The following is a 25,383-nucleotide window of genomic DNA, read 5'->3' on the forward strand; positions in this document are numbered from 1 at the left end:
ACTTGCTAAGCTTTGCAACAGTGGTCAGTGCTGAATAATAAACGGCGAGCACATAATTAAACAACATTTGCCAGATATTACAGTAGATATTACTGTGCACTGAAGTTAATGAACTGATTTCCAGGCTGTTTGCTGGCTCTGTAGCTTTCTCATGTTTGTGTGCAAGTATGTAAGTCAACTTCAAAAAGTTCACCTCGAATCGAGGGAGGCCGCATTGCCTAATTAGGTTTCACCAAGCTGCAGTGTCCTTTCAGAGATAATGACTGCTCCCGAAGTACACTACACACACACACACACACACACACACACACACACACACATACAAAAGGCATCCCCAAACTACATCAGCAAAGGGGAAGCAATCATCGCAAGTCAGGACAACGGACTATCATCATTGATCTTTGCATTGCTCTTTTATCAGAAAAAAGCGACAGGGTATTTTCGGTGGCAGTGAGCCGTGTGCTGATGAAAGAACCGGAGCTGCACATCTGAGGGAGGCAAAATGAGGTAATTGAAGTGATTTCAGCGCATCTCACACTCTCGGGCTCTTATGTGCGAGACTGGAGAGGAGCACTGACACAATGAGAAAGCCAAATCATCTGCTGGCATTGTCAGAAATGATGCAGCATATTAGGAGAATTATTAGACAGAGATCAAAGAGCATCTTAGCTGCAATCTCCCTGTCTGTGTGACAAATTGTCTGTGTGGTGAAATGTTGATCTTCATGTTCTGGTAAGCATTTGAACTTGAGGGATTGTGTAACACACACACACGGTCCCTGAGATTGTGATCCAAGGATATTAAGAGGCAGTCAGCAAGCAACCTGAAATGGCAGTTGCATAATACAGCAAGTGGAAGGTTTTTCATGCCTGCCTGTGCGCAGCAGTGTTCATGTACGGGCATCTTGTGTGCGTTCTTTTGAGCGTGTGTGTTTCATGTGTTTGCATATTCCTGCATTTGCATGTGCTAGTGTTTATGCTTGATTGCAATGTATACATGCCTTCAAGTTTATGTGCATTTATGTGCGCGTGCATGTATGTACGCCTGGGTTCATGTGCCACACACATGCATGCAATGGGTGTGTCTATGTGTGTGACAGCACCAAACGTGGGCAGCGACCAGCAGCCACGTACAGTATGTTGTCCCGGTGCCTGGTGAGAGCCTGCCTACCCTCTCTGTTGAATAATGTAACAAGGGGTGAGTGGAGTGGGTGGTAGAGAAGGATGGCCTCTTCTGAAAATAGACTGCAATGCAAGAGCGAAAGTCTACTTCAGAGCCCAGATACAATAGCACATGGTCGGTTATGGCATCGTTTTTGAAAGCAGTGGCATTTTACAGTAACATGCCAATTAAACACAGAGAATGAAAAACAGCGAAACACCACTATAGCGAGAGGGGAAGAGAAAATAGGTCTTGCCACAGCACAAACTCATTACAGAGGTGTTGAAATCACAATGATTGCAAATACAATGGAATAAAGCCATGGCCGTATTAATAGAGCCTGTTTAATAGGAATTACAAGTGCTGAAGGGCATAATGATTAATGGGAAGATTTCATTACAGGTGAGGTGCTTATTTATGTCTGACAGCTGAGAGGAGAAGAAGGCTACCTCTGCTTGTCATACAAGGGAAGGGGAGTGTGTGTGTGTGTGTGTGTGTGTGTGTGTGTGTGTGTGTGTGTGTGTGTGTGTGTGTGTAGTGTAGTGTAGTGTAGTGTAGTGTACACGAGGGGGATGGTAACCTGCTTCATCTCTATGACAGAATCAGAGTGAGCAGAGCAGGTGAAGCATATAATAGGCGTGCAAACAGCAGCCAGCCCCTGCTATTGCCCTTTCGGACGGTGAGACAAGGACTGCGGGTCACTTCCTTCACACTGTGTTTGCACCCCGGACAGATAGAGATCATCCTCGGTCGTGCTCGCGTTTCAACCCGAGAGTAAAAAATGAACTTGAACTTTCTCCCTGGGAAGCCGGCGTTCAGCGGCGCGTCGGGATGAGGAGCAATTAAATCGAGCGAGAATAACGTGATCCGGAGCGGACGGAGTTGCATTAAAGACACTGGTAACATATTTTAGTGTAAAAATCGGTGCACATGTTTTTGAGAGTTTCCAAGGATGCTGCACTAATCAGGTTTGTGTGCATGTAGTCAGCGGCAGGCTGTTGCCGGTCTTTCCACTCTGTGAGGTAACATCGGCTGACAACCTGCGAGCCTATTTTTAGAAACAATGTTGCGGTGGAGGAATCAATCAAACTGATTCTAAAAAAAAAAAAAAAATGTATCTGAATATCGGCTCCTTCTAGCGCTGCAAGCCTCTGACATTCCCAGCTATGCTCGCCGGGATACCTGGCATCTCTACCTATTTTTTCCTCAACTGATGCCAAATGATGCCTTTTCGCCTCATGCTGTCCAGGAAAGCCAACTGGGGGACTGCAAACTTTTGCACCATGGATTCCGCAACACTTTCCCACAGCAACGCCGGTCGCTATTCTTCTGGGACTTTATGTAGTTTTGTGTCATTTGACAGTCTTAGTATTTCCAAAGAACACTGCATTTTGGGATGTAAATGAAAATTCTTCAATGACAAACAACTGAAAAAGCCCAACAACCAGGAGGCGCATCACTTCCCCCCCCTCTCGCATCCTCTTTACCCCTGTCGAGTGAAAGCACATTTTTGCTGGCTCTTATGGGAATTAAGCACTCCTCCCGCTGCATGCTCCTCAGGAGAAAAATGGCGGAGTCTGAGAGCAGTGAGGTAAGTGTGAGAAATACCTTTGATTTCCCTCACTAAAATGCGAGTGCCTGCTTCTGTGGTTCCGTCGGGGTCCTAAAAAGCGTCCCGCAGCATCTTCTCAACCTACCGTGAGAAGTTGCGTCTCGCACGAATGCGGGATAGCCAGGCTGTCTGTCCAGATAGAGTCAGGCTGCAATCTTGAGTAATAGGCTCCCTCCTCTCTCTCCAAGGCTGCATTTACCCTCGAGAAAACTGGCATTTTGCGCGGAGCAGGCGCCAGACAAGTGAGTATTCCCAGCATCGAGTGCACTTGAAATGTATCATTGCGTTGTCTTACTTGTCTGGATGCTGTTACAATCCTATTGTCGGTTTGTCTGACTCCCAAGGTAAGAGTCTTGTGAGGGATTCCCCCAGCTAAACGAGGAACAGCATCATTTCACTGTTATTTCATTAGAAGATAGGACAGTGAGAGGATGTTATGGGAACGACTGTTACCTCCCCTCCCCATCTACAGCATTAACACCAAATCCTATCCAACAGTAACAGTTTTCTCAGACAATATCTCATCGAATCTGAATCTTTTTGTTGGTCTTGACATATAAAAAGTTTGACAACCCGTGGTCTAGCCTACTTCTTGCCATAAGGAACGCATTATCATTCTGTGGCCGGACGGGACGGGACCGTGTTGCTGCCGCACGGTGCGCTGCGGTGGGATCGAGCCACATGCGCTGTCCAAGGTACTGCAGCACCTTGCGGACGAAAACGGAGAGCGCTGCTGTGTGGGAGTCGGTGGCTTCCTGTAGAGCTGAGCAACAGACGTGATTGCGTTACTTAAGTTTCAGCTATACGTGTCGGTGTACATCAGCGGTTCTCCAAGTGCGGTCCGGGGACCTACAGGGGGGCCCCGAGGGGGTTTCCAGGGGGTCCCCAGGATATAAGGAATAGTTTAAGCATATAGATTTATGTTTTACGGCCCATTCCCAAGCTTAGTAAAGAAAGTAGTGCAATTCTATAGAATGCTAAATCATACCAAACTGCAAAAATCTGCTCAGATGGAGTTCCTTAGGGGGGGAAATCTTATCAAATGTGTTCTAATACGTATCTATTTTGAGGTACTTGACATGAAAAAAGATCTGAAGGCCCTGATCTACATTATAGGCAAGCACATAGATCTAGCTTGTATTTGGGCTATACATCCAGAGGAAGCAGCACAACATGATATCTGTGTTTTATTGAGCTCAGAAATCACATTTGCATTCACAATGTGGCCAGATGAAGTCGATGAAACAGGAACTCTGCTGATTTATCAGGAAGAAAGGCTCGTTGCTTACAGGATTGCGACACCCTGTGAAGTTAGAGGCAGCCTGCACAGCATGCCGCTCCGCCATACATTATTCAACACAAAAGTTCCCTCAAAAGCCAGTTTATTCAGGGAAGGAGCCCTCCTCAGACACTCTAACATTTCATCAATACTCTTTAAGTGTGAGGGCAGCAGGCACCTGATCCATTGTCAGAGGACATTGGATGGATCCCTCGCTTCCTCCGCTCTCCGCTGTGTTGGGATATTGACGGTATTGGAACTGCCTAAGTGCCATGATGGCAGGAGACCAAAGTGCTTCTCTTTCCTGACTATTAGAGGATTCTTGTGTAACATGGAATTATGAATTAAGATCGCGCCCTCCCTACACTAGGTCTTTGTAACTGTATAAAAGTCATAAATGGCATCTTTTTCAGGTACAATTTTGTTAGGACATGCGTTGAAACACTAAATCCTTAATTCAAACTGAATTACCATCAGCATTACAGCGTCAAAGTAGAAGTATAGGACTATAGGACTGTCACATTTTCCAGGAAAGCTTCAGACAGGACAGTATTGTAGTTAAGGGAATACAGAGTATACTTGCTGCTTTCAATGGGCGTAGCAGAGATTATCAGCCTATTGAAATTACCATTGACTTAAAGGGTGACAATATAGCCACCTAATCATCTTAGTAGAAGTCTACCCACTTCCTCAGCCACAACAGTGAAACAGGTGCAAAGAGACTCAGACCACGTAACAGAAAGACTAACAGAAGAATGTCCTTCTCACATAACAAGGCTCACCTTAGTATATAGATTAGTGTTCAGTCAGAAATAGAACTCCAAATGTGTTTATCTGCCTCATGGGTCAACGGCAAGGACATTTGCCACCCTCTCTTTCCAGTGTCACAGCCTCTCAGTTAACATTTGCTGCAGCTGCTCTCTCCTCCTGACACAGCAGCACACCTCAAATCTCCTCTGATCTCCCCCTTAACGGCAGCCAGCAGTTTTCTTTCGGCTTTCTGCAACTTTTAGCATATACTCATCTGATTTCTGGAATCAACTCAGCATCCATAATCGCCTCTTCCCTGGGCCCGTCTTGTAATTATTGACTCGTTGATTCTTGTCTCGGAGTCAGCTGTTTTTATTAAATCCTGCTCTACTCCTTTTGCTATATAATCATTTTTTTTATTTTTAGAATGAAGATTGTGAATGGCATATTGGCAGCGGATGCCCTCACTTAATCTGCAGTGTTTACACCCAGGAGTGTATCTGGGAGTTGGCCAAGTCTAACTTTTGACCAATACCTCAACAGACATATTTTTATGGCATTTCCAGGTATTGGCTTTCAGGCATGACTGCACATTATGGGAGTGAAGAAATCTACTAGTGAAATTACATCTTCAGCCAGCTAGATCTCAGCTGGCTCCTTGATAATTCAAATGATTAGCATACTATCAAATGTCCTCCTTTGGCAGGCGGAGAAAATATCCAATGCACTGTAAGGGGCATTCCCTCTCCAGTTAACATCACGTCTTGCCTATGAGGAGAAGAGGTTCAGCAGTATTCCTTTTCATGGTGACTCCCTCATGAACATCCATAAAGCATGAGATCTATTATATAACAACATCAAAACCCTCTGAACTTGACCAAGCAGAAAAATACGAAAGCTCTGATCCAATCGAAAGCTATGATCCAAACATAAATTTCTCTCAATGTTCAAGTGAATTACACTCCCGATTGTCTGTTATTTTCCAGATGTAGGGCAGTAAACGGCTAATGTCAGTGGTTCTCCGCTTGTTATGCCCTTTTCAAAAGGCAGGCGTTTCATATGCTTTTACTTGCAGCTTTTACCGATATACAAAGCAAAACATCTAGGGACGGAGGAGCAAACGATTGTGTGCTCACGATAAACCCAAACAGAGCTTACAGTTATTTCCTGATCGATATTTTACAAAGTTCACACAATTTTAGAGCATTAGGTTTTTTTTAAGATTTATTTTTGGCATTTTTATGCTTTATTCAACAGAGTTAGTGAGAGAGAGACAGGAAGGCATGGGAGAGAGAGGGGAGGACATGCAGCAAATGACCGCAGGCCAGATTCGAACCCGGGTCGCTGCGGGAATGACGCATTAGGTTTTTTATCCATGTGTGGATGTTGCAGCTCTATAAGTGAACACCAGATATCCAACTAACCCAGGTCACCCTCGGTGCGAATACTGTGCGTGAATCAAGATCGGTCTTTGTGCAGACGGCACTTGCTTGACACTTGACATCCCTTCCCATTTCATTCCAAACCCAGCAGGGAACAAAAAGAAGAGGACAAAGGTAAAAATGATGGGCATCTTAAAGGCATCGATACCCGGGCAGAAGAAAGGAGCAAAAGATACAGGAGAAGAATCGATTCTCTCAAACAAGGAAAAATCAATGCCACTGGCAGAAATCAGAGTCCAATTTTAAGTCCACTAGGTCTATGTGCCACAAAGACTTTAGAGAATGACTTTATCTGGGAGTAACCATGAGGCTTTTTCCACCTTATTGACTGTTCAATCAAGAGAGACTAAACTGAAGGCTGAATTTACAGAAAAGGTTTTGGCGATTAGAGGAACAGTTTAAATTCCAGCAGCAGCATGGTGATTGGTTCCCAGAACATGTGGTGAGATCTGATTGGTTACATGTAAATTGAAGAACCAGGAGATAGAAGTGTGGGAAAGAAATTGACACCATGGGAAAATACCTTATCCCTAAGACTAGGGAGAGAGTGCGTGAGAACAGTAATCTTCCTGACTGAACTTTAACTATAGCTTCTTCAGCTGCCCAGAGTCATGTGAGCCTTTCCATTTTTCATTCTCCCGGATAAAATATTGACGAGGCTGTTGTAATATTGAAGCATCACTATCGGTCGACTAAAGACACCAAGTATTTTTGTCCACCTTGTCAATTATTTAGCCGCCTGAATGTTGGAGTGAGAATGGATGGCAGAATGATATATCTCTGGCTTGTACTGGGATGCTGGTCCCCTCTCTCTCTCTCTCTTTCTCTCTCTATCTCTCTTTCTCTCTCTCTGTCTCTCTCACACACACACCATGGCCGGACCTTCCCAGCAGGCCTTACAGGTGATAATCAGAGCATTGTAGGAGTGCCTCCTGTGCAGAGCGGGGCTCCTTGCCTTCTGCTTCCTGTTGACAGACAGACTGACTTCCTTCAGTAGTCGGAGCATGTTGGTGAACCCACCAGCAGCTCCATGGGAGAGCAGCCTGACAGATGAACTGAGAGGCATGAGAGGAGATGGAAATAATAACGGCTGATCTAAGCCAATCACTGTCCGTGAGGTGAATGCAAACTGCTTCGCCCCCTCTGACATTGTTGATGCATTAGGTTGCAGGGAAGCATATAAATTATTACCCATCATGCAAGTGTTTTTGTCTGTCACTCCAAAGGACGTTTGACTGTAACCCTGACAAAAGCCTATTGGCCTCAGGCATAATTCAGTTCTTTCTTTCTTGCTTTCTTTCTTTCTTTCCCTCTGTCTTTCCCTCTCTCTCTCTCTCTAGCAACCACAGCCTCAGCCACAGCCAATCCGCATCATCCCATCCCAATCGGCGCAGCCCACCCCGCTGCCCAAGCCTGTGCCCTCCATCCACCATGGCCCGCGGCCTCCGCGCCCGCCACACACGCCCCACGCCGCCAGCCTGCCCACCTGTCCCGGACGGGGCAAGATGGCCAAGTTCCTTAATCCAGAGGAGATGACGTCCCGGGACTACTACTTCGACTCTTACGCCCACTTTGGCATCCATGAGGTACGGCCGCTGTTTCCCATCGTAATGAGAACCAATCAATCATATATATCAAACATATATGTATCCTAACTTCTCTGTCTAATATTGTCACGGATGGATAGATAGATGCATGAGTAAATATGTCCCAGTCATGCATGATCCTATATTATAGGAGCATCTATAGGCCCTAAATTTGTATGAGAGGGTAAATCTTCTTTCTTTCTTTCTTTCTTTCTTTCTTTCTTTCTTTCTTTCTTTCTTTCTTTCCTTCTTTCTTTCTGGCTTCCTTTCTCACTAACTAATATTTCCACTATTCAAGACAATATATATATTTCTACGTGGTTACCTTTATTCTCAGAGATCAGCTGCGTCGTACAGAGGAGAAACAGAGAAAGGCTTAGAGAGAGTATAAAGAGCAAGTTCCAAACGCGACCTGTGCGATGGGTTTTGTTCTGTTGTATTTTTGGAATGTAGGTCAGGTGGATTTTTTTTTATCATTTCTGCTTTGTGAATATGCTTCGCACAGACATACATGCACAGGGCGAGAGAGACAGACGGGGAGAGAGAGATGGCTGCGACAGAGCCTGAGGCTCATGGGGCTTATTCAGTAACACCAGCTATGGTTTTAAATGTAAGGTCATATGTCTGAGTTGGAATAGAGTAAGATTACGGGGATTGAAAGGGGGCTGTCTGATATTTGCCACTGCTGCCCTAGAATCCCGAACACAGATACAGCAGCAAATCCAGAGCACGACGTCTAGGCAGCAGATTCTTTTTTTAATTCACTAACAACAAATTGACATTCTCCTCAGGCGGAAAGCATGCCGGCTTCTTCCTGACATTAGCTATTTGTCATGTGCTCAAAACAGGAGATGTTGAAGGACGAGGTGAGGACGCTCACCTACAGGAACTCCATGTACCACAACAAGCACGTCTTCAAGGACAAAATAGTGCTGGATGTGGGAAGCGGGACTGGGATCCTGTCCATGTTTGCAGCCAAGGCCGGGGCAAAGCACGTGTATGGGGTAAGACATGCTGCCTCGCACTGGAGTGTTATCATGCTGAACCATCAGGATCAAATCACTGTGCTGTGGAGCCTAGCCTGACAAGCTGCTTGCACAGACCCTATGTGTGTGTATGTGGATGTGTATGTCTATGTGTGTGTGTGTGTGTGTGTGCCTAGCTTTCTTTGTATCACTACATACATGAATTTTGCAGTGTTTCTGTCGGACTCCCTTATCTTGGAGGTATATCTTGTCTGACAGGCAGGTGATAAAAGTGTGTGGCCTCTCAGGCAGGTTGACAGGCTAAGCCCTTGCTATTTGAGAGCTCTCTGCCTTGTTGTGTTCTGGAGCAGAAGTAATGTCCACTCAGGGCGTCTATCTGAGAATACAGGCCGGATGCGGACCACTAGCTTGGGATAACCCACGTGGAACTTATTTTTGTACGGTGGCTGCAGACAGCATACATTTGCTTTAGGGGAGGAATGATTAACTTAGAATTGCCAAGGGGCTTTCACTGAGTCACTGCTTGGGCTTTTTGTGTTTGCGTATGTGACTTCGCCTCACTTCGCATCTTTGTTTGCATCTCTCTACTCCTGTCTCTCTCTCTCTCGTCCTGTTTATGCACTTTAAACTGTCAAAAGTTTGGACACACCACATTTTTCTTTATTTTGACTATTTTCCACATTTTAGAATAATAGTAAATACATCAAAACCATGAAATAACACAAAAGGAATTATGCAGTGATCAGAAAAGTGTTAAACAAATCAAAACTATCTTCTCTTTTAGATTCTTTAAAGTAGCCGCCCTTTGCCTTGATGAAAAGGCAAAGGCTTTGGAAAGAAATTCACACATAGGCATCAACTTCACTATTTATTTGTCTAAAAAAAAACAATTTCAAGCATTTAAGCATAAGCCTTTAGATCAAAATGACTTTAACATAATGAAAAACATAGTACATTCAATCAGGTGTGTCCAAACATTTCACTGGTAGTGTATCATTTCAATTTATGTTTCACCTCACATTTGTTTTCCTGCTATCTGTCCATCTGGCAGCGTGTGTTATTCATGTAAGCGGGGTCATGACTTTTCATCCAGGGATGCAGTTCACCTTTGACTGTCAGGCTCTCATTCTGAGCTGTGGACCGGAGGCCCCATACCTTTATCATATCCGCTGCTGAAATCTTCACATGAAAGATGGTGCTGGGAGGTGAAAGATCTGGGCTCTGGGCCAAATCTCTCAAACAGAGCATCATTCTATCATATGGACCTCGTTAAACAAAAAGGGAGAGTGATAACCTTAATCCTGAATCCACAGAATACCAATAAAAGTCCTCTCTGGTGCTAGAGTCCAAATCCGATATCCTTCTGCTAGCATCAAATCAATAAGATAACCTCTGATATATTGCATTTAACATCACATATTAACAATATTTGTGCTGGTGTGAAGAGTCGGCAAGACAGCTAGAGCCAATACTCCTGACCCGGCATCCAACTAGCTGCTTCATTCACATACAGTTTAGTTTTTTTGCTCTTCTCTAGCCCGACTCATTTCCAATTTACAACTCTCAGTTTAACAGCGCTGACAGACAGGGATAGTGCCGCGACACCTAGGCAGAGTTGGAAACCTGTCCTTGCTCTGTCTCTAGAGAGGAGCATCACTGTGAGTCTGCAGGGACCGCTGCAGTGACAGTGACTCTCCCTGACACCGGTGAGAGCTGCTGAGGCAGAGTGTGAGGGGCCGCTCGCTACAAACACACCCAGAGGGGCTCGGCACTCCCACTGAAGCGTGGCGCTGATGGACACATGGCTAATGGCTGTCTCTTCTTCGCAGAGCTGCGGAGAGAGATGAGGAATCATTGCCAATTAGAGGGTTGGTGCTTGCAGCCCTTTTGACCACGCACAAACAGCGCAGGAATACACACGTGCACACGCACACACACACACCTGGTGCGACTTTAGGTATACCTGTTTGTTTGCTCATGATACAGCCCCGTTCTTGATGGATAGATGCATTGGTATAGCCTGGTTCCAGACTCCTGAATCGCGTCCCGCCCACTCCCCAGAGAGTCTGGTGTTGCTCTAGTCAATGGCTTGTTCCAGCTCAGAGAAACAATCGAGCCAATCAGCGCCTTTGTGGGCATTTCGGCATAATAGATGTGTTGAAATCACCCACAACATATTCTCTTTGCAAAAATGATATTTTGGTCAAAATCGACCGACATTCTTGGTAAAGTTGGTAAATACATCAGTCACTAGTGATTGATTAGGGGGAAATCAACCCTCCCCACACAGAAACCAGTCAACTAGGAGGCAGTCTCAGGCTGAATAATGGAGTGGTAACAAAATGGCCATTCAGTCTGAATATCATGCTAGTATTGGTATGTCCTATGCTAGCAGATGATAGGCATACAGACAGAAGGCTATGGGCACCGCCAGCAGCCCACTGACCAGTCCTCTACTAACAGGCAGCAGAGAGCAGGAATGCTCCAGGGAGGCAGTACCAGTGTGGAGTCCCTGCATGGTGCATGTACACTCAGGGGGGAAATCACAGACCTCAGCTGCCGAGGAGAAAGCACTTGTGCTGAGGCCAGAGAAGCATTTCTAGCTTCACTTCAGTTGCAAAAAAACAAAAAGAGCAGCAATATCCAGGATGATATCCCTTAATTTGTCCATCTCACAGTCAGCGCGCCGCTTATAGAGCATGTCTAATCAGTTCCTGCCCCAAAAATAAAAGCCGCCACATAGATCTCGTTCTTCCATGGGAGGCCGAGGCACAGCTGGGCCCTTCCACCTCTAGGTCTGCTCTTTATGTGAGGGTCCCAGCCTGGCCTTAGCCCTTTATGATCCGGAGCACCAACAGTTCATTAAAGAGCCCTCTGCTTGATTGGGACCAGATGGAATATCTTGCAGCTTGAATAAGTTCACACACACTCCCAGGGTGAGCGGGACACAGCGTGCACACTGAGGTGAAAATCTATACGCTGAGGATCCTTGATGCTTTTAGGGCTCTGTATTGACAGACGTCCCCTGCTGTCTTTTATTTTCTTTATTTTCTTATTAAGGCTGCTCACTAGAAGTGACACCCAGAGTTGATGTTGATGAATGAAGGACCTTTATTATATTACAACTCTATTATTGCTGGCAGCTCAATACATCAGCCATGTCAGTGCTGCAGTGTTCTGTCAGTGCTCTGCATTGGAAGGCAGGACAGGAGGGACAGAATACATAAAGCAAAGGAGCTACAGGCTCACAGAGAAAAGAGAAAGAAACAGAGGGTGGCACAGAGATGGGGGGGGGGGGTGGAGTCGAAAAGTCAGGCAGATTGAACGAGGAAGAAAACGCGGCAGGGATGCTGCTGAGAGGAGGGACATGTTGTGCCGATATTGCAGGAGGTGTTGAATTTAATAAAGGGGAAAAACAAGATGAGATATGTGACATTTCACAGTGAATGCTCCTTTAGTGATTCGATGCTGAGTCACTGATGAAGGAGAGTGACAAAACATACACAAAGGACAAACAGTGATGAGAAAGAAGGAAAGAAGGAAAGAAAGAAAGAAAGAAAGAAAGAAAGAAAGAAAGAAAGAAAGAAAGAAAGAAAAAAGTAAGAAAGAAAGAAACCAGAATGAGAAAAAACGGAACACTCTAGCATTGTTAAATGTGTTTTTGCATCTTGTATCTGTCACGATGCAGCTTTCAGAAGTATTGCTGTCTACACATCTGCAGGCATAATTTCTACAGTCTGCGGTCGCTTCAGCTTATTATCACACAGTGTTTGAGATTGCTGTAAGATGTGATGCTGTGTGGGCTGCTCCTACATCATTGCAAGGCTTTTTTTACTTCTAAAACCTCGCTACAATATATATCTATTGGTGATATTTTTTTATACCGAACAGGAAAATTATCAAATAAGTCTAGTTTCATTTTTTTTTTTTTTTTGGCAACATAAAATCAGATGGGAATTTATCTTAACACACTTTTGCTGTGTTGCCTTCCTGCTTCTTCTGCCCGAGGGGATGAAGACCTCCGAGGTCTCATCCATCACTCTGCACCTCCTGTTGTTCCGGGCCACTCTAGCTTCTTTTAATTCTCTGTCTTGAGGGAACCTCTTGTCCTTCGCACTGTACTTACAGCGGAGTGGACTTCTCCTTCTCTTTTTCTCTCTTCCTAGCGGGTTTCTGCCAATTAAGGTTGAAGAGAATCCAAAGATCTTCTCAGCGTTGACAATGGTTGAGTAGAAGCAGGAGAAGGCGCCAAGCTTTCAATGGCTTTGCCTCAACCAAAGCGCTACAGAAGAAGCTTCAGACTGAGGCATTCACCTTCATGCTTTCAGCTCTCTGTCAGGTGTCCCTTGATGCTTTATATTTTCTGTGAAGTGACACTCTTGTGCAGACCTTGAGAACGCATCTCAGACACATTTTGATGGGCTGGGTGGAGAGACAAAGATTGCGATTCAATTTGCACTTCTATACAGTCAAGGGACTTGAACCAACTGCCGCACCTGATACCTGAAGCCAAACTGTGTCTTCAGTCGTGAGGATCACATTACAGAGAGTTTTATTGGACACAATCCCCAGTCATTGGAGGTGCTACAATGTCCTCAGTCACAATCCAGTAAGAACTCCTTTCAGACAGAAGTGGGAAGGCTGACTGGATATCAACACGGATAATCAGAGGATCAAAGCTCTTGGGCACAAATGTCAGCCCATAAAAGAGTTCATGTTTCAAATAGTCAGTGTTAATTTAACTTTGAAACACTTCCAATCAACACTTATTAACACTTGAAAATTTGCTTCGTATCTGCAACCCAGATATCATCCTTTAGAAGTAAAGGTCTTTGAGATTTGTCAACTAGCTCCATTTAGGTGCAGATGCAAAATGGATGAATGAATGAATGACTGACTGAATGAATGAATGAATGAATGAATGAATGAACAAATGAACAAACGAATGAATGAATGAATGAATGAATGAATGAATGGAAGATTTAATGGATGGATGGATGGATAAATCAACATCATCCAGAACATCAGAGGTACAACGGTAATTAGGGAATATAGGGAATGTGAGGCTATGTCTTTACTTGTAGACATTGTATATTGCATTAGTGATGTTAGTCCATTTTTCACTGTCTGTTTTCATGTATTCTTTCTATGTTTCCTCTACCAGATTGAATGCTCCAGTATATCAGAGTACTCAGAGAGGATCATCAAGTCCAACCACCTGGACAGTGGTAAGATGCTACTGCACTTCATCCTCAGAGAGAGAGAAAGAGGGAGAGAGAGAGAGAGAGAAAGCAACAAGATAGGTTGTGGTAGTGGTGGAGGTGGAGGTGGTGAAGCAGGAAGAGGCAGGAGGGAAGGGTAGCAGACGTGAGAAGTATGAGGAAAAGGAGGTAGCGAAGGAAAAGAGTATAAATTGTGGATGAGGAGTCAAGTGTGAAGACAGAGAAAGAAAAGGAGGGAAGGGTGCAGGAGGAGGGGAACAGTGCACAGTGAAGAGGATTTTGAATGGCTACTGAGGATAGTTGAGTTATGATGACCTTGTTCACCTCATGCTGCTCTGGACAGACTCATTTGTATTCATTCTTACAAACACATTTGCAACTTACATAACTGCACAGCGCACATTTTGTGATAGAAGCCCTGCAACTTTCAAAACAAGTTTACTGCCAAGCCGCTGCCAAGGCATCCACCAAATAATAGCTCCATAAACCACGTTGTCAGCAAAATTCATAGATATGAACCTATGCATATCAAGTACGTAGAAGTAATTGAACGGGGAGTTAACACTATGTTCTCCTGTCCTCCTCGCTGAGTTTTGGCACATCAAGGACAGTGAGTAAGCATGAAGCAATCACTGGTTGGAGTAACAGGGTTCACATGTCACGCTGACAAGGACTTGTGTTACCAGGGAAACTGTTCAATAACTTCTTGCAGAGGTAGAACAAACGAGGCTGATGTCAGCTAATCTCAGGCAGGGCAAAGGCACATTCTTCTTTTGTCGACCCCAGCTGGGCTGATTTCCATAAGTAAAGCACATATATTGTATGAGTGGATGTTGAATTGACACACACAGAATGACATGTGGAACTGAAGCTCACCATTCACAAAGCCCCAAATATCCATTGTCCACGTGCTACATTTATAAAATGGTGTTACATTATAGCAATTCCTACCAATTTCATTCCTGAGCACAGTTATATAATAACACATTTACATTTTCATTGGCTTAACGGATTCTGTGAATGTGTAGATGAGGGTTATTCAAATCTTTCAACTGTGTTTACATTCTTCAGTAATTTCCATCAATCAGAGCACTTTGTTCTGGTGTGTTGTTCTGTTCTTGCGTCTCAAAAGACTTGATTATGTATTCTCTCAGATAATGTTGATGTCTTGCCACTTGGCATATTAGTTATGCATGTATGTGTGTGATTGTTTATCTTCTGATATGTTATATTAGCTTTTCCAAGAACGTGTTACATGTCCCACATACACATTTACACATATTTAAAACTTCATTATTTGCAATTTTAGTGTTTTGTAGGACATGTTTTCTTTTGATCATGCCAACAATATGTTTTAGATCATGATCTACAAGCTGCGTTGTGTGTTGCAGTGATCACCATCTTTAAAGGCAAGGTGGAGGAGGTGGAGCTTCCCGTTGAGAAGGTGGACATCATCATCTCTGAGTGGATGGGCTACTGCCTCTTCTACGAATCCATGCTCAACACCGTCATCTTTGCCAGAGACAAGTGGCTGGTATGCTGTGTGGCGTGTGTGTGTGTGTGTGTGTGTGTGTGTGTGTGTGTGTGTGTGTGTGTGTGTGTGTGTGCGTGTGTGTGTATATAACACTTATACAAAAGTATTTCACAGCTCAGAGACACCCGTGGATCTTGGTGGAGCACTGTACTTCATGTAATTAACCTAAGCTGCAATTCTATAATGTGTTACAACTGTGAATGTAATGACTTCCCATTAACAAAAACAAAACATTAACGTAATAACAGTTTGCAGCAAATCATGTAATGATCCTGTTAATTTAATAGATGTTTCCTCCAGCTAATGTAATAACTTGTTTCTTTTTAACATATTTATTATATTATTGTGTTTTACATAACTGAGAAGTCTAAAATTCAAAAATGAAATAACTGAACTGATTATCTAATAACAATCAAAATTCAATACACATTAGTCATCCATTTACAGATCTGGTGATTAACTATGGTGCTACATCTGAAAAAGGGATGAATATGTATGGAAGAAGTATTTGGTGATTTATATAAATGGATTACTTTTCCAAAATGTCAACCTTCCTGTAATAAAATCCAATAATGCAGTAATTTCTACATTAACAGGAAAAAGTAACTCTAATAGGTAGGTCAATTTTATCACATTAATGGGAAATTTATTACGATTATTACACTATTAACTGCAAAATGTTACTACATTAACAGTTGTAACACTATTACAATCTGCAAGTAGGGGTAACGATAAAACATCAATAAAATGAACTTGCATTAGACTTTCAAAGAGTTGAAACAGTTGAGGAATGAAATGTCATGCATGCTGTAATGTAGACCTTTTACAGTGTGTTCAGGATTAATTGCTGTGTTATTTCCCTGCTTCATCTGTCAAACAGAAACCAGGTGGATTAATGTTTCCCGACCGTGCTGCTCTGTATGTGGTGGCCATAGAGGACAGGCAGTATAAAGACTTCAAAATACATTGTAAGTTCAGTGTGTGTGTGTGTGTGTGTGTGTGTGTGTGTGTGTATTACTCTCTGAACTCTGGATTCTGAAACATTGCTGTGTCTCCTACTGTACTTGGTGTACTTGGCTCTGTTTCCCCTAGGGTGGCTATAACCTGGATTATGTTTCTGCTTTGTTAATGAACCGTGGATGTAGAGCAGCATCAGCACCCCCGCATTACACTCGCACAAACGTGGGCGCACTCTCTCTCTCTCTCACACACACACACACACACACACAAACACAGCACAGCTAATGCTTTTGAACTTTTCCTCAGGCGTAACACCGGAGGCGATGATCGATATTATAAGTCAACAAGCCTCTCCATCTCAGTATCACCCCACTCTACACTCGCCAGGAGGACTGTGGGCGATTTTTCATTCCTCGATGCTGGACACAAAGGGTTAGAGCGGAGCCAAAGTCAGAGTTATGCCAGTGCAGAACCTAGATGACAACAGACACAGAAGCAGAACAATAGCCCATAGACCTCCTACTCACCCACCCCCATACATCTGGGAATTACACAACCACAATGCACCAGACAATATCCTGAGAAAGTCATACCACATTGGCTCGCTGCTTTGCCAAGCGTTGCAATGCAACACTTGCATTTTTTCTCTGCCATTATGCCGTAAGTGGAGAGTTTACATGTGGCCAGACTGGAATGAGGGGTGAGGCAAGTGCACAAATTGACCACAAACTTCTTTCTCCCCAGGCAGATGTCCTAAAATGACCTTTACATTGACTTGGAAATGGGTTTCTCAAACACTCTAGTATTCTAAGAGCATCCTGCGGTCATTAGTGCTTCTCTGGGCCGCACACCGCCTTAGTTAAGTGGGCAGCGGGAAATGCAAATACAGTACATTACAAAGTCCCAGGGGGGTTTGTGACCTGTTCATTATCACCGACCGCCCGATACACTCAAGTGCTTCTGTCCTTATGGGCCACGGTAGAGATGTTTGCTCACACACTATCTTAAGGAGCTTAATGAATAATGCATATGATCACTTAGTTTAAGGAGTGAGGAGAATAGAGGCAAGAGGGGGCTCTCTGTTCAAGTAGGCCCGTGTTCACAAATCAAATATAACGTGATTTTGTCTTTCAAAGTGGGATACCTTCTCAAAATGACAAGCAGTCCGGGGAAATCTGCACTCACACACAGTAGTGCTTTTTTATAGCTGCAACCCAGCAGTTATTTATTCAACTGTCATGTTGGGTTGAAATATTCTATATGTATTTGCTCCATTCATATTCTGTCAATTGTTTAAATGAGTTATGTTTTGCCTCTGCCACTTTCACATGTTTTCGTAATTTCCAATCAGTCATCTGAAACCATGATTCATAATTAACATATTGATGCTGTATTCACCAGGGTGGGAGAACGTGTATGGCTTTGACATGACCTGTATCCGTAATGTGGCCATGAGGGAGCCACTGGTGGACATAGTGGACCCCAAACAGGTGGTGACCAACTCCTGTCTGGTTAAGGTTAGTAACATATTGATACTATTTTGGATGATAGCTATTAAGTATTTAGAGACACCAATGCCTGACATGTCAATAGAGCTAATGCAATAAGGAAGAGGCTTGCATTACTCTCCATAGTGTACACAATGTTCTTTCACCATGTGACACTATAATGTGCTGGTAATTTTCACCCTATCAATCAGGAAAGTATTACATACTGTAGGTTGCAGGCAGTGCATGAGTGCATACATTTAAGCTGACAATGCAATACTGCAATGATAAAAAACACCAACCTATCAAAACATCATTACTTACAGAGGTATTGCTAATCAAATGGTGATCCATAAATGACACAGCAAACAGTTGGCACCACTTTCTACTGCCAATTTACTCGTCAGCTCTTCTGGAAAATTGAAAACAGTGCCTGAGCTGACCGTATGCAGTGAGAATAAGTAATTAGTGAATTAGCAATTGTAAATACACTAGCGGTTGTTGATCCCATAGGGAATGCAAATTATAGTGTATGGCGCTCAACATCAATACATAGATTCTGGCATTTATCTATCACCTATAATGATCCAGTGGCATTCTGTATGGTATGCTGTGAGTGGTGTGATGTGTGCGATGTGGCTGTTGTCCTGTCTGTGTCCCTCACAGTGCGGATGAGGCTGATCAGGACTGTGCCATGCATGTCAATGGCAACCCGTCTAGACTTTCTGATTGCACGCCTTGTCATGGTGACCTTCTTATCGCTGGTATTGATTGGACCGTTCTGCCCTATCCCACCTCAGCACTAGTGAATATTGCTATGTGCTCACACCTTGACTTCAGTGTTGTCTCTTTCAAATGCTGCTGATGGTCAAGCGCTCCAAATTTCGAATGCTGTTGGATATCAAAGCAAACAAGCAAAGAGATTATTCATGAGCGCTTGTTTTTGATATAGATTTTGATGACGCCGCTGCTGATGCTGCCTGTCGTTGGACCTTATGAATAAAGAATGTCTGAGGAAATTATATTCCACTGACAAGCATTATTGCCGTCGAACGGATTATTGAATGACCTTGTTCAAGTTGTATATTCTAGAAGTAGTGTACATAGGACCTTATGTTATTGAACTGTTGCTCAAAACTTTGGAAACACTGTTTAATGAAGATCATTAGCAAATATAATCCTAGAGAAAGTTATTAATTTAGCATCAGTGTTACTAAAAGTTTTATTTTACCATGAGACACTGGGATGCATTATATTGCCGTCTTAAACGTTGAAATGTGACTTTGTGAAGTTTATACTGCATGACCAGATCTGGCAAAAGCTTTTTTATGGGAGGGATTGTTTGTTAAGGATAGCAGGGGGAGACTGAGTTTATTATTGCATTGTTTTTATTGCCAACAAACATAAGGCACGTTTCTCCGCAGCAAATGTGGCATCTGGCACCAAAGCCAGTCAGCCCCCCCCCTCACCCCCCTAGCAGTGAATAGCTATTAGCACAGATAGTGCATAAACAACATTATCACATCTCCACCTACATGCTTTCCCTGCAGCATAGGTTTCAAATGAGTCGGACTCCCCTCTATTGCTCAGTAATGAAAGCTAACGTGATTTCCGGGTTGCTGCAGTGCTGTTCACACGTGAGAGTGAACGCAGCTCTGGAACGACATGTTCTTCTTCTCCCCTCCAGGCTAGCAGGCTGATGAGGTATCAGATACCCTGTTAAACTGACTGGAACCGGGGGACATGTAAAGACGGGGGACGTCATTACCATGCAGGACTAGCACCTGGAGCCTGACAATAGTTAGAGCTCCCAGACGACCCCAGCCTCCCTCTCCTGGTCCCCAATGGATATAAGGATCTTGGCGCAGTCCCAGTGGGGTTTAGAAGTGATCTTACATCTTTTTGCAGGTGGCAGGCAGCTGTTCATGTACTTCTCGACGTTGGTCTTTTGGCCTGGTTTTAGTATCGCATGTCACATCACCTGTCCAGTTTTCTGGATTTGTTTCTGCAGCATCTTTAGCTAAAACTTTAGCTCAAAGAGGGATAGTGTGTGATAATGTAAATCAGACTTAGAATGAGCAAAGAGCCTAGATAGAGATAACAGAGATAGAGATAATCAAATCAAATTAAGTACGTAAGTAAGTAAAGTAAGTACAATCCAATAAATTGGATTGTGACACCGTTGAGCAGCATGTTACCAGACCATACATTTCCATGCTTTCATGGTATTTACTGAGGCAGGGTGAGGCATGATACACCAAAATATATAATATTAAACTAATAATTCACTGCATTTTCACATAAATAGATCAATTTTGCTTCTCTCTGCTATACCCAGTTCTTACATTTGCTGTTCTAAACACTGTGAAGTGATGCGTTTTACATTTCCAGTAGCAGAAACCGAGGTTGGTTTGGAATAAATAGAAGAAGAACTGGGTAGTTAGCATGAGCAGTGATAGCCACCATGGCTGAACAGATAAACAAAGAGCGCCACCTACAGAAACTCAAACTTCATCAATAGAAAATCCCAGGAAAAAGACGTCACAGTACTGGACTGTTTGATTGACAGGTGAAGTGCAGTGCAGAAACACCACAGCAATGAGCGCTTATCAAAGATGCAATTCATGATTCAATAATAAAAAGGGGGGACTTGCAGATTACCACTTTAATGATCTTTTGACTTCAAGTGTTAATAGTGTTAATAATGTGTCATGCAGGTGTTTGACAGCAGTGCATTTGTGCTCTCCTGCAGGAGGTGGACATTTACACAGTGAAGACTGAAGACCTCTCGTTCACCTCGGCGTTCTGCCTGCAGATCCAGAGGAACGACTACATCCACGCACTCGTCACCTACTTCAACATCGAGTTCACTAAGTGTCACAAGAAGACGGGCTTCTCCACCGGTAAGATGTCTCCCCCTTTGTCTAACCCTGACCTTTTCATACCAGGGAAAGAGACTGTGTGTGAGCATACAGTATGAGCGCCCATCGATGTGAATGTGAATGTGTGTGTGTGTGTGTGTGTGTGTGTGTGTGTGTATCTTCCCACACAGGCTTACTTTTATGCATTAATGATTAAATATCCATTATAGCATTGATATTGATAATCTGATACTGTATTCATCCCTGTAGGGGAATACTCTTTTGGCTTGCCCTCCTCCACAGGCAGGTCAGAGCACAGGTTCAGCTCAACAGCGCCCCCTGCAGCTGGTAGGGATTCAGTGTCTTGTTCAAGGACACTTCAGCAGGGTGGGCAGGGGCTTGAAATCGGGACCCTCCAGTTGCAGGACGGTCTCCTTACTCGCTACGCCACCCTGCTGCCCCCTCATGAATTTGGATGGAGTTAGAATTAGCCCTGCAACTCATTTGCAGTATTTAGCTATTCAAAGTAAAACAGGGGAACTGCAGTCTCAAGCCCAACATCCCTGCTTACACATAGGCCTATATCTATAGCCCGCAGCGTTTCATCCCGGCCCTGGAAGACCCTGGTGGGGTTTCATCCTCGTAATTAGCCTTGGTAGCAGAGCCGACGAGTCCGGCACGCTCTTAAGGTCATCAGGAGGTTCAGTCCTTGCCATCCTCCCCCATGGCGCTGAAAGGGAGCTTCATTCATAGGCAAAAAGACCGTTTGCTAATGAAGTCTTTGATGAGGCTTAAAAGGCCTGAACCACAACAGTAAACGCCACTATCGCTGCAAATTAGAGCCGCTCAGATCAGGCTGATTCACATGATCCAAACAGAGCTGCTGGAGTGAATTTATACACCGGGGATGGGTGTTGTGTCAAGATCTGGGTGTGATTGCCCTCTAGTGGCGATTTGATAAAATGAAAGACATCCTTCATCAAAGACACAGTAATACACGGGAGAACATGTCACATATATGATAGTATAAGCAATTCATCACCTATAAAAAGCCAAAATTAGTGTTATCTAACCTTTGATCGTCTTTGATTTAGCTACATGCAGCATCATCAGGGTCATGTGACGTTTCCATCTATAAAAGTTTAGAAAAATCCTTTCTTGACCTCAACATATCCCACTCTGCCCAACTCCCTTGTATTGATTTAAGTTTGTCCGTCAGGCTGAACTGCCAATGCCGAACCTGAAGACTGCTCGTCTGCCTATAAACTTCACGATACAGATCTTAGCTTGCGTATAAGGGCCAAGGTGTGCCATTGATTTCCCATACAGTCCTGGAGGACAGCAGTATCAGGCAGACACAGACTCTGAGCCAAGGACAGAAAGGGAAGTAGGGGGTCAAAGATTAGAATTCCTGCTGGTCAGTAGAAATGCCATCTCACCTATTGAATTAGCATAACAAACAGAGCTGGGCTGTCAGTGTTCTCCGTGAACGATGCCCGCGGACCCCGGGCCAGCTCTGTGCTGCAGCCATGCTGATCGGCAGGCCCTTTTATCTATGGGCTCACAAAGAGGCTGTCTATAAAGGCAGAGCTACCGACTTGCCCCGGGACAGCTGGCTGAAATTCGATTTAAGTGGTACTGACCTTTTGAATCTCGGCCAAGCGATCAGTTAATGGCCAGGACACTGGGGAATGCTCACATTTGTTTTGGTGCTGGGGTGTCAGGTATCAGCGGTGTGCAGCTGGAACTGCGTTTCCAGGCATGCAGGCGCGCACACACACACCTAAACACACACACACACACACACACACACACACACACACACAATAGCACAGTACATTTAAAGTGAAATGGTAATGAGAGAAGATTGACTCAAGCAACAGCGGAGAGGTCAATGCAATCAGTCACTCTCTACCTTTTACTTCAGTGCTGACATCTTTAGCTGAAGTGGAGCTCGCTGCTTCATAAAGCTTGACAAAGATTCTGGCATTGAAATGTTCCACCCAGTGAGTATCATGACAGCATGGCCTCATCATGCTCTCATTGCTCTCAAAGCCTGTCAAGGCAATGCCTTTTGAAGTAAGTAAGTAGCTTCTGAGGTAGTTTAACTAGCTGATTTCACTGTGGGGGGAATATGGATTGGTTTCTGTGTGTTTGTCTGTTCATTTGTTTGTCACATACAATATCTCAGACACCACTGATTGGATTTTGGCAAAACCTGAGGAACTGATGCATCTCATCACTGCATTACATCATTCCAAATTATACTGAATGGCCCAGGTTCATGTCAAAACAAGGTGACATATTTGTTAGTAAGGCGATATAGTGGCACAGTGATTAACACTATCTCTTCACAACAAGATGGACTCAGGTTTGATTCCTGGGTTCTTCCCAGGTCCTTTCTATGTAGAGTTTGTATGTTCTCCCTGTGTTTGTGTGGGTTCCCTCCCATATTCCAAAAACATGCAAGTGAGGTGGATTGGAGACTCTGAACAGCCCAGCCCATGAGTGTGTGTCTGATAGCCCTTTGACAGACTGGCAATGTGTCCAGGGTGTCTCTCTGCCTTCTGCCCAGTGCATGCTGGGATAGGCTGCAGTCCCCTGCAACCCTGAAGAGGATTAAGCGGGTAGAGAAATGAATGAATGCATCATTCATGGAGGATGACATGTTTACTATTGCCTTGTTTCTGTGAAGAATGTCAAGGACTGTTTTGCCCCCCTTCTTGGCCTAAGGTCATGCCTACTCTAATGACATCTGCGTGTGCATGTGTGTCTACATCCGTGTGTGTGTGTGTGTGTGTGTGTGTGTGTGCCCCAGCTCCCGATGCTCCATACACCCACTGGAAGCAGACAGTGTTTTACCTGGAGGACTACTTGACGGTGCGACGAGGAGAGGAGATCGTTGGCAGCATTGCCATGAAGCCCAATGAGAAAAACATTGTGAGTGTGCTGTACACATGAGTAATTTACAATCTAATATTTATATTGTGTAAGGAGTATGTGGAATAAACCATCACACACCATGGGCAAAAGGCACTGACTTCTGGTTGTAAAGTGAAGAAGTACATAACAATATTTTCACCGTATCCTTTCCTGCCTTGATCAATGCAATCTCTTTTTCAATGTGAACCTCCATTGATTTCTACATACACACTGTACATGTTAGCTCAGAAAGGACTCATTTCCTCCCCTGCCTTTCCACAGCACACTGAATGTTTACTCCTCAGTGTTGGGTAGAGGTCAAGCAGGCAGCAGCACTGTGATGACTTCCAGACTAACAACAACAGATTCTGTAGCTGACCTTGCCAGTGTCCTCTCCTCCCCCTCTGGGACGGAGAAGTCGGGTTAGCTTTCAGCCCTTCTCTGACACAAACAGCCTGTGTTGGAGCGCTCAGTCAACAACACCATGTTCAGCTGACGGGTCAAAATGGAAAATCTGATAGAACCCTCTCAGTGTGTTTTTTTCCTCAGCTCTGCTCCTAAGCTGTGGCGAAGGGCTGAATTCATTCTCCCCACAGTATTATTTTCTCTCTCGCTTTACATTTTTTCTCTCTGTCACGTATTTGCTCAGTCATTGTCTCCAGAGGTGTGCCAAAGTCAACTTTGCTCCAGTTTCCAAGTCAGTCTCAAGTCTTGAGGCACAAGTCTGAAGTCAAGTCCCAAGTCTAAATGTAGATAAGTCAAGTCCATGTTATTAATGTCAAGTCTCAAGTCTAAGTGTAGAACACCAAATCAAGCCAGTATTAATTTAATATATTAAAGGAAATAAAATATCTAGGACTTTTCAATGCAATATGGTTTTAATAGGATAAAACCTTGACAAGTGCATCATGAGTTTAATTTCCATAATCAGTTTCAGCTTCAATAAATTCAATCATTTCATTCAAATTCAGAAAACAGAATTTAAATCTCATAACTTCAGTCATTTACAACAAGTCATCAAAGTACAAGTCAAAGTCAAGTCCCAAGTCACCAGAACCCAAGTCAAGTCAAGTCTCAAGTGTTCTCTTCATGCATCAAGTCAAGTCTCAAGCTATTAAAATTGACTGGAGTCTGACCCGAGTCCAAGTCATGTGACTCGTCTCTGATTCCCACTTCTGATTGTCTCTCTTCCCTTCCTTCTTTCTGAACAAAACTCTCTCTCTTTCTCGGTTTCCTTGCAGCGTGACTTGGACTTTACCTTCGAGCTGGATTTCAAAGGGCAGCTGTGTGAAGCGGCCATATCCCATGACTACAAGATGCGCTAAGTTTTGACTGGGGCCACAGGCGCCCCACCCAGTGCAACCCCCCACCCAGAGCACCCAGAGGGAGGCAGCGGCACTCCCCTTGACCACAGACACATGGAGTGACGACAGAGGGGCGAACCTGAGGGAATAGACCAGGCCAAAGAGCAGAGAGATGGTTGTGACAGAAGGCGGGCAGAGGTGGCCCTTCAGTGTTGTCACCGCAGTACATCAATAAGGCAGGAGGTTGTTGGGGCTGACTGTTAAACACTTCTGAATG

General features: G+C 44.1%; 1 protein-coding gene across 6 annotated transcripts; it reads left to right on the top strand.

The window, feature by feature from the left end:
• The first annotated feature begins 2,680 nt into the window (after positions 1–2,680).
• On the top strand, positions 2,681–25,127 carry LOC139912524 (protein arginine N-methyltransferase 8-B). Of its 6 annotated transcripts, none has more exons than XM_071900346.1 (11): positions 2,684–2,752; positions 6,636–6,683; positions 7,594–7,830; positions 8,679–8,834; positions 13,981–14,044; positions 15,430–15,572; positions 16,453–16,540; positions 17,934–18,049; positions 20,772–20,922; positions 23,699–23,820; positions 25,044–25,127. In XM_071900346.1, exons 1-11 carry the CDS (start codon positions 2,684–2,686, stop codon positions 25,125–25,127), a joined length of 1,278 nt encoding a protein of 425 aa, XP_071756447.1. The 6 variants fall into 6 exon arrangements, with proteins under 6 accessions (XP_071756452.1, XP_071756447.1, XP_071756448.1 ...); XM_071900347.1 differs by having other exon boundaries at positions 6,642–6,683; XM_071900351.1 differs by lacking the exon at positions 6,636–6,683 and having other exon boundaries at positions 2,681–2,752; positions 7,585–7,830.
• The last annotated feature ends 256 nt before the right edge of the window (positions 25,128–25,383 follow it).

This window comes from Centroberyx gerrardi, chromosome 4 (genome assembly GCF_048128805.1).
Source record: "Centroberyx gerrardi isolate f3 chromosome 4, fCenGer3.hap1.cur.20231027, whole genome shotgun sequence".
Lineage (NCBI taxonomy): Eukaryota > Metazoa > Chordata > Actinopteri > Beryciformes > Berycidae > Centroberyx > Centroberyx gerrardi.

What these genes read in the sequence shown, in the direction of transcription:
- LOC139912524 (XM_071900346.1), top strand. Translation starts at nt 2,684, where the DNA reads ATGGGAATTAAGCACTCCTCCCGCTGCATGCTCCTCAGGAGAAAAATG. An exon ending in CCCACTTTGGCATCCATGAG is followed by an intron (nt 7,831 to 8,678) that starts GTACGGCCGCTG and finishes TGCTCAAAACAG; the next exon opens with GAGATGTTGAAGGACGAGGT. An exon ending in GGGCAAAGCACGTGTATGGG is followed by an intron (nt 8,835 to 13,980) that starts GTAAGACATGCT and finishes TTCCTCTACCAG; the next exon opens with ATTGAATGCTCCAGTATATC.